Raw genomic sequence first — 14,614 nt, 5'->3', positions numbered from 1 at the left:
TTACAGTTGAATGCTTTGTGTTAGGAGACAACTTGCCTGATTGCAGTTGTTTGAAACCAAGCATATCCTAAGCACATTGCCGGCTGCCTTTTCTTGGCTATAGATATCGATGAGTGTGGGACCGGGAGGCATAGCTGTGCCAATGATACCATTTGCTTTAACTTGGATGGTGGATATGATTGCCGATGTCCTCATGGAAAGAACTGCACAGGGGACTGCATCCATGATGGAAAAATTAAGCACAGTGGTCAGATTTGGGTGCTGGAAAATGACCGGTGCTCTGTGTGTTCATGTCAGGTTGGTATAAATAAAACACTTTAATCATTTTTATTGAGATGTAATTTGCATATGTTTTAAATGTACAGCTTGATGAGCTTAGACAAATGGCATGCATGCATCGACTTAATCACTATCACAGTTAGCGTAAAAGGACATTTTCATCTGCTTGTAATGTTGTCTCTGTCCTTTCTTAGGTAGTCCCATACCGTCAGCCTGAAGGAAAACACTGATTTGGGTCACTGTAGGTTAGATTTGTATTTTCTAGAGCCTTCTACAGTCGGTAGTACATATAGTACATACTTTTTTTGGGGGGGGTCTGGCTTCTTTCTCTCAGCATTATGTTTTCAGCATTCATTTATATTAATTACATATGTCGGTAACCCATTCCTTTTTATTGTGGAATAGTATTCCATCCTATGGAAATGCCACAATGTGTTTATCTGCACATGTTGATAAAACTTTGCTGCTAACTATGCTAGTGCTTCCATAGTAACAATATCATATTTGAATGAATGCATAAACGAAGCCAGAATGGACATACTTTGGCCTACAAGTGAAAACCATCTATTTAGACTGTGTTTCAGTTTTAAAGGAATGTTCCACTTTATTTACCCAGTCGATGACAGAGACTTAAATTATAGTTAGATAAATAACACTCTGTATGAAGGGCTCAATTATTATGAAAGAAATTGAAAACAGTTTGTATACAAATTTAAGGTCTAATATATTCCATAAACTTAACAATAGGTAAAGCTTGTTGACTATTTTTTTATGTTACGTTAATCACCATACATTACATCATTAGTTTTTGATGTAGTGTTCCATGATTCATTGTTTGCGTATACCACCCAATACTCCATGCAGTACGTGCCCTCTTTAATACCCATCACCAGGCTAACCTATCCCCCCACCCCCCTCCCCTCTAGAACCCTCAGGTTGTTTCTCAGAGTCCATAGTCTTTCATGGTTCATCTCCCCCTCCGATTTCCCCCCCTTCATCTTTCCCTTCCTGCTATCTTCTTCTTCTTTTTTTTTTTTTTTAACATATAATGTATTATTTGTTTCAGAGGTACAGGTCTGTGATTCAACAGTCTTACACAATTCACAGTGCTCACCATAGCACATACCCTCCCCAGCTTGTTGACTATTAAATATAAATACACGTGCCCTCACACAAAACAAAATTTAAGTAGTATTCTAATTACTATACTAATAAACAAGTGTGTGTATATTTACATGTACATTACCCACATTCATATATACATAAGGTTGTGTAGTGGTTATTTCATACCGGTCATTTCTGAAAATTTGCTGGTCAAGCAGTGTTTGGAAAGGAAATTGGAAGTTTTCCAGCTTGGGTAATTTCTGTGTGTTAGCTACAAAATGTAACTCTAAAGCCATTACACTGCGGTAGTATATAGAGAAAGGGAGGCTTTTGGTAACTGCTTTCTTCTTTCTCATACAGAATGGATTCGTAATGTGTCGTCGGATGGTCTGTGACTGCGAGAATCCAACGGTTGATCTTTTCTGCTGCCCTGAATGTGACCCAAGGCTTAGCAGTCAGTGCCTCCATCAAAATGGGGAAACCTTATACAGTAGTGGTGACACCTGGGTCCAGAACTGCCAGCAGTGTCGCTGTTTGGTAAGTTTAGCTACAGGAAGTGCGGGGGAAGTTCCGGCCCAGAATCTAAGGAGGGAGACAGCCTTGCCCTCCCACATCTGCCAGTTCTCAGCACCTACCTGGCCATGGCACTGGTGGTTACAAAAAGTGAGCCCGGTTAGGATGACAAGATGCCGGGCATGCGGTCAGGACCCGTGAAGGCACATTCGGAGTAAATGTTGGACAGCATGTCGTGCATGTCTTTCCAGAGCTCGGAAGAAGAAAAGACTCTCCTAGCATCCCCAGTTCCATTCAGCTTAGGTTTACTCACAGACCATTATAAGCAGAACAGCATTTGTGAAAAATGTAATTTTTTTGTCCAAGTAGAACTTTTGTTAATCCATTTCTATTGGTCATGCTCAGACTTAAAAAAACAGAAACAAAAACAAAACAACACCTTTTTCTCCTTCCAAATATTTTTACCATCAATGCTATCTAGTGGGCACCCCGTTTTACACATGATATGGATTTGCAATAAATACTTATTAGAATATTATAGTTGAATGTATATATTTACAAAACTTCTACTGGAAACAATAGGAAAAAAGAAAATAAAGACTTGATCAGGAAAACACCAATCTTTTCTCATTTGACCAAGCTTCTTGATTCTTTCGAGGAGTGTGAATGAAAAGGAAAATTGGTCTATGTGTCTTTATAGAAGAAAGTTTCCCAGATGCTACTTTTAAAGTCCTGGCTAGTTTCCTTTCTATTTGTGTGAGGATATTTTTAAGGCAATGCTTTTTTGTTGCTTCCTTTTTATACTTTAAACCAAAAAATCAATTGAAAGAACAAGGTCAGTTTCTGTGCCTGAAGGCTGCTTTCATCTCCAAGACCGTGAGATTCAGAATTATGAAGAAAATAGGAGACAGGTGGGAGCTAAATTTTAAAAAGCTCCAATTCACACAATTTTCCCATGTGGAATAAAGAAGCCTGAAATCAGTTCCTAGTTGTTGTTTTTTTTCCCTCCAAAATCCCTAACCTGAGAAACATATAAATGAACAAAGAAAACCTGCCAAATTCCCTTCATATTTCAGTTGATTTTCTTGTAAATGGACAAAATTTCTTTATACAGAAGGGAATAAATGAGTTGGGGGGGAAATAATCAAAAGAATGAAAAAAACCCTAATATGCAAAAATTCAAGTAAAACCTTCTTCCATAGTAAATAATTCTTCTCTGTCAGGGAAAAGATAAGAGCATGCAAATTTGATTGTTTTAAGGGAAAGGGTTTTGCTTTTGTTCATTGTTCTTGTTTAATCCTTGAATGCTCTTAAAATCCAGCTGCAGTATAGACCTCAGCACGCTGATAGGACTTTTGTAGATTCCCTGCAAGATTCATGGCTTTGAAGGTGTGAGTATAAATATCCATCAAATAAACTGAGTATTCAGTAAACACTGTGCTCCCTCCACTGTGCCTCCCTCCATGCCCTCCCTTCCTTTCTCCCGGCCCTGGTGCATCTGCTTTCCTTACAGCAAGGGGAAGTTGACTGTTGGCCTCTGCCTTGCCCAGAAGTGGAATGTGAATTCAGTGTCCTCCCAGAGAATGAGTGCTGCCGGCGCTGTGTCACTGACCCTTGCCAGGCTGACACCATTCGTAATGACATCACCAAAACTTGCCTGGATGAGATGAACGTGGTTCGCTTCACTGGGTCCTCTTGGATCAAACATGGCACCGAGTGTACTCTCTGCCAGTGCAAGGTAAAGCCTATTAAATTCAAGTAGGGAACACTTGGCCAACTGTACCCAGGACTCATTCATATTAATGTGCTTAACCTAGGCCAATGGGAAGCATTTTTTTTTCCTATTGTTGAAACAGAGGTGGGAGGAGGGCCACTCAGCTTTATTAGTGCCAAGGCTAACTGCCCTGTGCATCCTCAAAGCATATTCAGGGAGAAGGAAGTGCATGATCAGAAACCAGATTGATCAGTTATTTATGTCACCAGAACAGAAAGAACCCACTTAAATTGCCCTCAAGTATCTAACTGTACACATCTTTAAAAAAAAAAAAAAAAAAAACTACAACACAAACTTCATGTTTCTTCTTTCATGAGGGAAGACAATATTATTTTATTGATTTTTATCTGGTCCTTTTATGAGGTCTGTAAGATTTATCGACAAAGTAAATATATTACATTTTCCAAAGTGAAAATCAATATGGAAAAAATGGGCATATTTCTTGGTTTGTTGTGGTCAGTTACATTGGGTTGAAAAATTTAAGATCTGTTGTTTATTTTATTCCTACAGTTGGAGAAAAATCATTATAAAGATTTTTCTTCTTATTCCCATAGGAAATAGAGCATGTGTCTTTTACGTCAATGAGAACAAAAATACAGATAATGTAGACTGTATGTAGAGTTCATACATACTGGCAAAGTTGAAAGCATTCTACTTGATTATTGTTCCTACAAATGTTGATTTAGTGGTCACTGTATTTCATAGTCATAATTTTTGAATCAACACTAAAACTAAGTAAACAAACTGAAGGCTTAATAACAACAACACAGGAAAGCAAAGATTCAGACTTTTTCCAACATAGCACAGCCAGATATCTCTAACTCTCTTTTTGTAAGTGCACAATTCCATTCATTTTTTTCAATAGAGCAATTTCATTCAGATTCACTTAGCACAAATTCTTACTCAAGTGGCTTGACATAACAGGACAAAGAAATATAAAATGCTTTACGCTTTGAGATACTATTATCTATTTCAAACCAAAATTTCTGTCTCTTTCAATCAGTGTAATTTTTGTCAGTCAAGCACACCTTTTAGGGTGAACGTGTAATGCGTTTTCTGAAAATGCATTAGCAAATTTGAAAGTTACTACTACTACAAGTGACTAATGTATATGCAGTATTGCTTTAATATACATTTAATATGAGTACACATAGCAGTACTTATCTAGAAACTTCAGCATTAACGACCAACAGGGAAATATTTTCTGACATTTAATTACCAATTAAAGTCCCTTTACACTCTTTTTTTTAAATATTTTGTAAGTAACCTCTGCACCCAAAATGCAGCTTGAACGCATAACCCTGAGATCAAGAGTCACATGATCCACCCACTGAGCCAGCCAGGCACCCCATGTACACTCTTAATCTAAGTTTATTGTTCTGAGAAGTGACAGCAAAAATATATAGGAGGCGATAGGATGAAAAACACACAAATATGGCTCACACAGATATTTCCAATGAAAAAAATGCATTCAGTAATAGAAAAACATGAGAGTGTTTTCTGGGGTGAAGAGCATGAGTATGATTGTCATTTACTGCCTTATAAACAAATAGTAGGATTTTTTGCCTCATGATAGAAATGTCTTCCGGCAAGTGTATTTTAGAATTAAATTCATTTTTTGTCAGGTAAGTGCTGATTCTCAGAAGTTACTGTTTGATGCTGTTTCCCTTTTCCCTTCTTATTAAATATGAGTTATAAAAATATGTGCTACTTTACCAAATTTATCCCAAATACACATTTTATTATGTTTATTTTGTGTTATTTTAAAAAAATAAAATGGATGCAAGACAGGCTACAGATATTGCATTGGAGGTGAGCATTTTCCACAATTAGAGAGCACCATTTTTACTTCTTATCTCCCTGTCCTACTATCCCATGAATTACTCATTCTAGTCAATAAATACATTGTGGCGGGTATTATGCTAGTACCAGGAGTGTAATAATAAGCAAGACAGATAAAACTGTTTCTGGAAATTATTACCTAGCACCTTATTGTCTAGAGCTATGCTGTCCAATATGGTAGTCAGTAGCCACATGTGGCTATTTAATTAAAATTAAATAAAATCAAAACTTCAGTTTCTCAGTCACCCTGGCCACATTTTAATTGCTCAATAGCTACATGTGGCTAGTGGCTATCATATTAGACAACATATGAAGAAGATTTCTCTCATCACAGAATATTCTGCTGGACAGCACTGGTCTAGAGGTGAAGAATGCAGTGCGTAGAATCAGGCCACCTGGATTCAAAGCCTGGTCAGCCATACTAGCAATGTGACCTCAAGGGATGTCCATTAATCTCTCTGTGGCTCGGTTTGCTCACCTGAAAAATAAGAATAAAAATAGTACCTAACTAGGAATAATTTTAGTACCTGCATGAGAGGGTTGCTCTAAGAATTAAGTGAGAAGATCCATAAAAAAGTTTCCTGCACATTCTATGCACATTCAGAGTAAACACCAATATTGGCTATTATTAGTGTTTAATAATACAGTAAGTAGATATTAAGTCATGAAACAGAAAAGACAACATTCTAGACTGTGATGGATGCTCTGAAGGAAAGGAGCACTGTGCTAAAAGACCATATAACATGTGCACCAGTTATCTCCTGAGCAAATGACATTGAAGATAAGATCTGAGGAATTAGGAATTAGCAGGGAGCAGTTTTTTTAAAGATGTCTTTTTAAGGATGTTTTCAGATTTAAGTTGCTTAGGTTAAAAAAAAAAAATGTTCCTCCATTCAAAGGTTAAACTCTTGAGTCAAAAATGGATGACAAAGATTGTCTAAGTCTAAAAGGGACAATGAACCCTTTGATGGGTCAGAGTGCTTTTAGGCAGTTATGCTTTGAGCTTCAAACAGTAACTAGGGATGTGTCCAGTTGAGAAATGAATACAAAGGGAGGAGGGATAGAAGGTCATTTCCTTTAATAAATAATTACCAAACAGACCATTTGGAAATTGGAAGCCAGGGGGCTACTTTTAATTCCTTGGGAGACTCTAGATGTAATACTGAAATAATTGAGGTATAAAGAAAATTAGAGTTTTAAGGATGAAGCTCCTAACTTCCTAAACTTTACCTTCATCTATCAGGAACAGCAGATTTAAAGTTTTGAAAGCAGACTTCTGTACTAACAGTAGAATAGATAACTAGATCTGTCTATGGAAACAAATGCCCCGTCAATGAGGACATTAAAATGAAGACTTTCGTGTATGATTGGGAGAGATTTTCAGATCAATAAAGGAAGAAAGGATTATTCTATATATAGTGGAATGGCTGGGTAGCAATTTGAGGGAAGTAATTTTATATGCTATCATATATCAAAACAAATTCTACATGGAAGAAATGTTAGATACTGAAAGTAAAAAGATGTAATCAAATGTTAATCAACATTCTGGAAGGGAGATGTCTATTCTAACTTAAAAGTGATAAAGTGTACCTCAAAGAAAATTTAGAGCTTCTATAGATAAACAAAATTTACAAAATGAGAAGTCACAACTAGAAACTGGAAAAATATTCTTCCAGAAGATATGCTTTGTTAAATTAAAACACATATAAAAGTTAACAAGAAAAATCAATATTTCCCCCATAAAGAAATCAGCAAAGAATGAATAAATGATTCACTAAAAAATGCAGCTATTAAAAAAAGAGGAAATTATTCAACTTTTAAATAATTAAAACTCTAATGTAAACTAACATAATGAATTATTATTTTCACATACCACAGTAAAAAAAAACAACTCACAATAATTTCCAGTGCTGACAGAGGTGTACTTATGAATTGTTAATGACATTAAAAAACACGTGTCAATGTGCCACAATACACCTCTTTGCCTACTCCCCATCCCAACTCAAATATCTTTTGTCCTATTAACACCAGGTCTGAGAATATAACCTAAAGAAATATTCTAAAATATATGCATGACAATATTCACCTCAGTATTATTTGTCGTATAAAATCAAGGAAGAAACCAAGGTGTCCAAAAATAGAAAAATAGTTAAATATGTTCTAGTAACTCTATGATGCAATATATATTATACTATAATTATGTAATATATATATAATTATATGATTATGTTACTCAGCCATTGGAAAAAATGGCTTAAAATAAAACCTAAGCTAAAAATATATGTAATTACATTTACACTTTAATTGCAAGAAGGTTGAAAATAAAAGTATGAAAATGAATTCTATAAAGTCATACTAAAATACTGATGGTAGTGGGATGTTTAAAAATATATTAATTATTTATATATACATCTATTTACAATCTATATAATTTGTAAACAGATTAATATATTAATTATACAGTAAATGATTAATAAATGAATAAAAACTAAATTTACTGAATATAAATAACATTAAAATATATTATACATGTATTACATATAAATATATTAACTGAAAATTAAAAGCCAGCTGTCTTTTTTTTTTTTTTTTTTAAGATTTTACTTAGTTATTTGACAGAGACTCAGCGAGAGAGGGAACACAAGTAGGGGGAGTAGGAGAGGGAGAAGCAGGCTTCCCGTGGAGCAGGGAGCCTGATGCGGGGCTCGATCCCAGGACCCTGGGATCATGACCTGAGTCAAAGGCAGACGCTTAACGACCGAGCCACCCAGGCACCCCAAAGCCAGCTGTCTTCTAATCTTGATTTGAGTTTAGCACAAAAATAGTGACAATGACTTTTTTAAAACTTTTTAAAAATATAGAATAAATATAGCCAGAAATAACAGGGTGTTAAGGAAACTTACTTTGTACTATGTAAAAGTAACTAGTTTTATTCATTGTAATAGTAGGTTGTTACTATTCCTAGTAATCAGACTAAGTTTCAGTGGATCGCCTTTTATTTTAGTTTTTATCAAGGTAATATTAACTATAGTGAAATGCATAGTTATAATATATATAATTTGATGAGTCTTACAATCAAAATATAGAATATTTCCAATACTTGAGTAAGTACCTTTTTTTCCCCTTCCAGGCAATACCAACTTACCACAGCAAACTTCAATTTGATTTCATTGTAGATTTTTTTTGCCTTTTAAAAATTTCATATAAATGGAATCGCCCAGGATGTACTCTTTTATGTCTTCTGGTAAATTACCCATTTTATCATTATGTAATGCCCTCCTTTTCTCTAGCAAGCCTTCTAGACTTTGAAGTCAATTTTTTCAGATATTCATTTTGTTTTGACCCATCTACTTTCAACCCATCTATGGTTTTATATTTAAACTGTATTTTTTTATAGATAATGTATACTTCGTTCTTATTTTGTTATCCAGTATGACGGTCTCTTTTAATGAAGTGTTTAGTCTGTTTACATATAATTTAATATTTTGGCATTGGTGGATATAGGGCTACCATTTTGCCATTTGTTTTATTTTTGTCCTATCCATTTTCCATATTCCTATTCCTCCATTTCTTCCTTCTTTTTGTTTATTAACTTTTTATATTATTTAAATTTAATTGTTCTTTTGGACTTTTAACTATAGCCTTTTGTATTATTATTTAAGTTACTGATCTAGAGATTACAATCTATAGCATTCATTTATTAGAGTAGAATAAGATTTATTATACTACTTCACATAAAATATAAGAACTTCAACATAATAGAATTCCATCCCCCTTAGCCTTTGAGCTATAATAAATAATCATATATTTTGTAACTCAGTAAGCTATAAACCCTAAAATTCCTTATTATTTTTGCTTTAATCAGCCAAATATCTCTTAAGGAAGTTAAGGGAAGAAGAAATGCTATATTTCATACTTATCCACATATTTGCCATTTCTAGTGTTTATTTCTTCTCACATATTTGAGCCTCCATCTGGTGTCAACTTTCCTTCAGTTTTAACTTCCCTTAGCATTTTCCATATTATAGATTCATTGGTTAATAGATCTCTTAACTTCCATTTATCTGAAATTATCTTTATTTTTAAAGGATATTTTTATTAAATATAGCACTCTGGATTCACAGATTTGTTCCCAGGACTTTAAGGGTGATACTCTATTGTTTTCACGTGTCCATCATTTCTAATGAGGATTCAGCTATCATTTGTATTTTTGTTCCCCTGTATAAAATATGTCTTTTCCCCCATCTGTTTCCTTTCACAGTTCTCTAGCTTTGATTTTTAGGAGTTTGACTGTGATACACTTAGATGTGATATTTTGTGTGACTTTATTCTTTGGTGTTTGCTGGGCTTTTTAAGTATCTAAGCTGGTAGGTTCTTTTGTTTTTGTTTTTTCAAAATTTGAGAAAATTTTGACCATGGTTTCTTCAAATTTTTTCAAATATTTTCTCTGCCATTTTCTCCATCCTATTCTTCTGAGACTATGATTACTCATATGTTGTATGGCTTAATACTATCCTGAAGGTCAGTGAAGCTCTATTTTTATATCAGTCTTTTTTCTCTTTGTTTTAGATTGGATAATTTCTATTTTTTTTTTGTTATAAATTTACTGACTGTTCCTCTGTCATGTCTAATCTGCTGTTAAATCTATCCAATGAGTTTTTCACTTCAAATACTGCAAATTTTCACTCCAAAATTTCCATTTAATTCTATTTATAGTTTTATTTATCTGCTGAGATTTACCATCTTTTTGTTGTTGTTGTTTTACTTCAAACATATTTAAAATAGATACTTTCCAGTCCTTGTCTGCTAATTATTCCATCTGGATTGTTTTTGAGTCATTTATATTCACTACTTCTTCTCTTGATTAAAAGTCACATTTTCTTGTCTTTCTTCGTGACATCTAATATTTTTACGGTTTATTGGATACTATGGATGATATATGGCATAGATCATATGTTCTTTTAGCTTCCTCTGAAGACTGTTTGTTCTAGCAGTTTGCAAATTTCTGGCCTATCACCTTGCACTTAAGAAAACTTCACTTTACTCTGGTTAGGTGGGTCTCTTCCAGATTTACCCTTAGTTCTAGGGTGAGTCTCTTAATCTTGAGTCTCTTAATCTTGAGACTTTTACTCCTAATCATGGCCCTTTTGGGCTTTCAATGAAAAACCTGAATTTTTATCAATCCTTTCTAACTTGGAAGGACACAGATTTTAAACACTGCTACCCACAGTAAGCAGCATTTGAAATCTCTGCCCAGATCTTGCAACTTTCAAGCTGTAACTCATTATCTCTTTAGTCTCTTCTGTATTTCAAAGACCAGCCAAGGATTTGAGGGGAGTTTATATGCTGATTCACTCCCTCCTTTCTAGGTATTTCTTTCTGAATTTACAACCACTCTGGCAGCCCTAAAAGTTGTCCTCTGACATCTGAGGCCTATCAGATTGTGTCTTTATGCCTGAGCTGTAGTTAGCCTAAACTGCAGAGACTACAAAGTGCCCTAAGGGGAAATGCAAAGGAAAAATAAATCTCACACATTTCCCTTCTTTCACAGATTGAAACCTTTCCAGTGTCCGCCTGCTTTTTGGTCACTATCTATTGCTTTCAAATAGTTATTTTTTCTATTTTTGTCCAGACCCTTTATAGTTATCTGTGGGGAAGGTTAGTTTTATATAAGCAACTATGCCATTACTGAAACTGGAACTCCAATAGGATATTTTATTATTCATTCTTGTATGAACTATGTTTCCCTAATTGAGGAGTTTCCACTGGTATATGATTTATAGAGCATTTATCTTATTGTAACAGAAAATATGGATATAGAATAAGAAAAACATTCCTGGAAGATTTTGGAAAATCCCTTCCTAAAACATACTCATGGGAACCATAAAAATGATTTTTCCACCCATAGGGTTCTAATGCTAGCTTCGCATACTCAATGGCAGAAAGCTCCAGAAATCCCCTCACTTTCTGCTCAAAAGCCATACAATTTGAGGAACCGATACTCACAGGAACTGGTACATCCCTTACATCAGTGGGTGCCTGGACTGGGAAAGATGATGTAATGGTTATGGTAGAAAACCTGCCTCTGAGCATGATGACAAAGCTTTAAAATGCCACTGGAGATCCAAGAGATGTTGAGACTTTCTCTCATTGTCAGAATAAGAACTCTGCTTCATAAAAATTAAGAACGGAAGAGTATTGGCTTAAATTGATAATACTCTTCTTGGAAATGGACTAGTTTTCCCCTCATTTGGTATACTTCAAAAAAGTTTAAAGTATCAAAATCTTTTGTCTTATAGAACAGACACTTTTGATTTTATCATAAAAGTATAACACGTTTTTAAATCATCTAAAGTCACTTATCTGAGAGGAAATATCAAATAGAGGATGGTTTTTAGTCAGACTAACCTGAATTTTAATTCCTGCTGTACCATTGTTAGCTGTGTGATTTTGGACATGATATTTAAGCTTTCTGATCTTCAGTATCTGAATCTAGGAAGTGTGAATATTAATAGTGACCCACTGAGAATGCTGTAAGGTTGAAATTTGATAATGTATTTAAAGTGCCTAGCAAAGTGTTTGACACAGAGTATGCACTCAAGAAGTAGGATATTATCATCTTATGATTGTAGTAATAATATTAACATAGTCATCATTATTTGTTAGCTGGTTGAAGAGAGTGCAAGGAATCAAAAGAGCAAGATATTAATTTTTTTTGTAATGCACTGTATTATTTTGGTATTTTATTTGAAAAACTAATTATGTGTATCTGGCCCTTCCCTGCTATTTTTCCTACTATATTTCTACACTGTTTTCTTCACCAACTCAAAATTCTCACCCAGATCTTTTTTTAGCTTCTTAACTAAACAAAACTACTTTCACTTCAAAGCCTTTACTCATTCTGTTCCCTGTGCTTTTGGCCAACCTTTTCACATTGCCTTGAGGTCTTGGTTTAAATATCACTTCTACAGAGAAGTCCACCCTGACCACCTAATCTAAGTAGCCAGTCTTTTATTATTTTTAAAAGATTTTATTTATTTATTTGAGAGAGAGAGGGAGGGAGGGGGGAAGAGAGAGAGCATGAGCAGGGGGAGGGACAGAGGGAAAAGCAGACTCCCTGCTGAGCAGGGAGCCCGATCTGATCCGGGGCTCAATCCCAGGACCCTGGGATCATGACCTGAGACAAAGGCAGAAGCTTAACCGACTGAGCCACCCAGGTGCCCCAGCCAGTCTTTCATTAGTATCCTGACATCACCTAGTTTCTTTCTTTTCTAGCACCTTTCACAATTTTTGATGATATGTTTGCTTGGTATTTATTAGTTTTCTGCCCCCCCCCAAACTGTAACCCCTGCCCTATGAGGGTAGTAACCATTCTGCTTATTCATCCATATACCTAAGGCTTAATATATTCAATACATATTTTGTGGATGAATAATTAAGAGAACAAATGTGATCTAAGAAGGTGCCATGTGGTAAATAAAGCTAGTCTCTGATTTGCCACAAATAACTGGGCATAATTGGTTCTGCAGTAGCAGAGACATGAGAAGTGACTGGGAGGTTGAATTTGCTGGGGTGCATAAATAACAAGCCCCAGTTAGATTTATGTGCACCAATCAATAAGTGTGAGTATTTACTAACGGCTTAACAGCTTATGCCATCCTTTTCTTTCCTCTTTTTTCTTCTCTAGAATGGCCACATCTGTTGCTCAGTGGATCCACAGTGCCTTCAGGAACTGTGAAGTTAACTGTCTCACGGGAGATTTCTGTTTAAAGAATGTTCTTTCATTAAAAAGACCAAAAAAAAAAAAAGTTAAAACTTAAAGTGGATGATTTGTGGGCAGCTAAGTGCAGCTTTGTTAATAGCTGAGTGAACATTCAATTATGAAATTTGTGAAGCTTGAGAAAATCACTAAAGGAAAATTCTTGGGGCAAAACGAGACCAGAATTCTGCTTCTACTGTGTCTGACATCACCGTGGTAGAAGAATGGGTGTAGAATACACACCACGACATCATGACCCCTGGATATAAAGCCTGAGCCCATCAGAGCTTTGAAAGCCTCTAGCTTCACTGGTGCAGAAAATTTTTCTCTAGATCAGAATCTTCACGAATCAGTTAGGTTCCTCATTGCAAAAAAAATAAAATGCGAGGCAGTGAATGAATTATATTTTCAAAAGCAAAGCAAAGAAGTTATAACATGTTATGTACAGTATACACTCTGAAAAGAAATCTGAAACAAGTTATTGTAATGATAAAAATAATGCACAGGCATGGTTACTTAATATTTTCTAACAGGAAAAGTCATCCCTATTTCCTTGTTTTACTGCACTTAATATTATTTGGTTGGATTTGTTCAGTATAAGCTCGTTCTTGTGCAAAATTAAATAAATATTTCTCTTACCTTATAACGTGTCCGAGTGTCTTGTTTACATGTATTCCTTTTCCCCTAGATGCCTCAGCGTACAAACTGCTTCCTAGTTCTGCTGATGAAAAACTCCCACCATGCTATTTCCAAATTAAAATGTGATTTTCACTAAATTATATGTCTAAGTGGGGAGTGTGATGCATACTTTCATTCTGCCTCTTGAGATCCTCTCAGTCTCCTTTTCTACCCTGCCTGTATCCTGGGAACTGATCTATGTAGACCATTTTAATGGGTTCCCTTGTCCTTTGGATTCTGGCTTGGTTTTACCAGTGGGGACTGCTGGCAAGATGTCAGGAAGAGTTAAATTTGGGGTTTTTATTTTGCTGGCTCCCTTCCTGCCAGATCACGACCGTGATTAGTGGTGTCACCTCACTGAAGGCTCCATCTCCTGATGCATGGTCCCCTCTGGTTAGCTACCCTCTCCAAGTTCTGGTAACTTCTTCTGTTTGCTTCTTCCAGTTTAGGGATAGTAACAACTCTGGCTGTTTTGTCCTCAGGAGGTAACTGCCCCATTTCTTGTTGATTTCCCTATTTCCTGTCACATCTTTATAAATGGTCCCTTTGTTAAACTCTCTTTAATTAGCCAGCTTGTGTGTGCCATCATTTCCTGCCAGGACTCTGACTGATACCCATAAGGAGGGGAGTATGTGAGGGTTGGGAATGTCTTCAAGAAGTGGTCC

The 14,614-nt window shown here is 35.5% G+C and overlaps 1 protein-coding gene across 1 annotated transcript in view; it reads left to right on the top strand.

The window, feature by feature from the left end:
• Nucleotides 1–13,250, top strand: part of NELL2 (neural EGFL like 2) — a 323,780-nt gene extending 310,530 nt beyond the window's left edge. The window contains exons 18-21 of the mRNA XM_028123096.2: nt 104–297; nt 1,744–1,920; nt 3,410–3,634; nt 13,200–13,250. Coding sequence (XP_027978897.1) covers nt 104–297; nt 1,744–1,920; nt 3,410–3,634; nt 13,200–13,250 — 647 coding nt within the window. The remainder of the gene's footprint in view (nt 1–103; nt 298–1,743; nt 1,921–3,409; nt 3,635–13,199) is intronic.
• The last annotated feature ends 1,364 nt before the right edge of the window (nt 13,251–14,614 follow it).

Source organism: Eumetopias jubatus, unplaced genomic scaffold, assembly GCF_037043125.1.
Source record: "Eumetopias jubatus isolate StellerSeaLion01/CBP00866 unplaced genomic scaffold, mEumJub1_p1.0 scaffold_8, whole genome shotgun sequence".
Taxonomy (NCBI): domain Eukaryota; kingdom Metazoa; phylum Chordata; class Mammalia; order Carnivora; family Otariidae; genus Eumetopias; species Eumetopias jubatus.
This window is presented reverse-complemented; position numbering and strand designations above follow the sequence as displayed.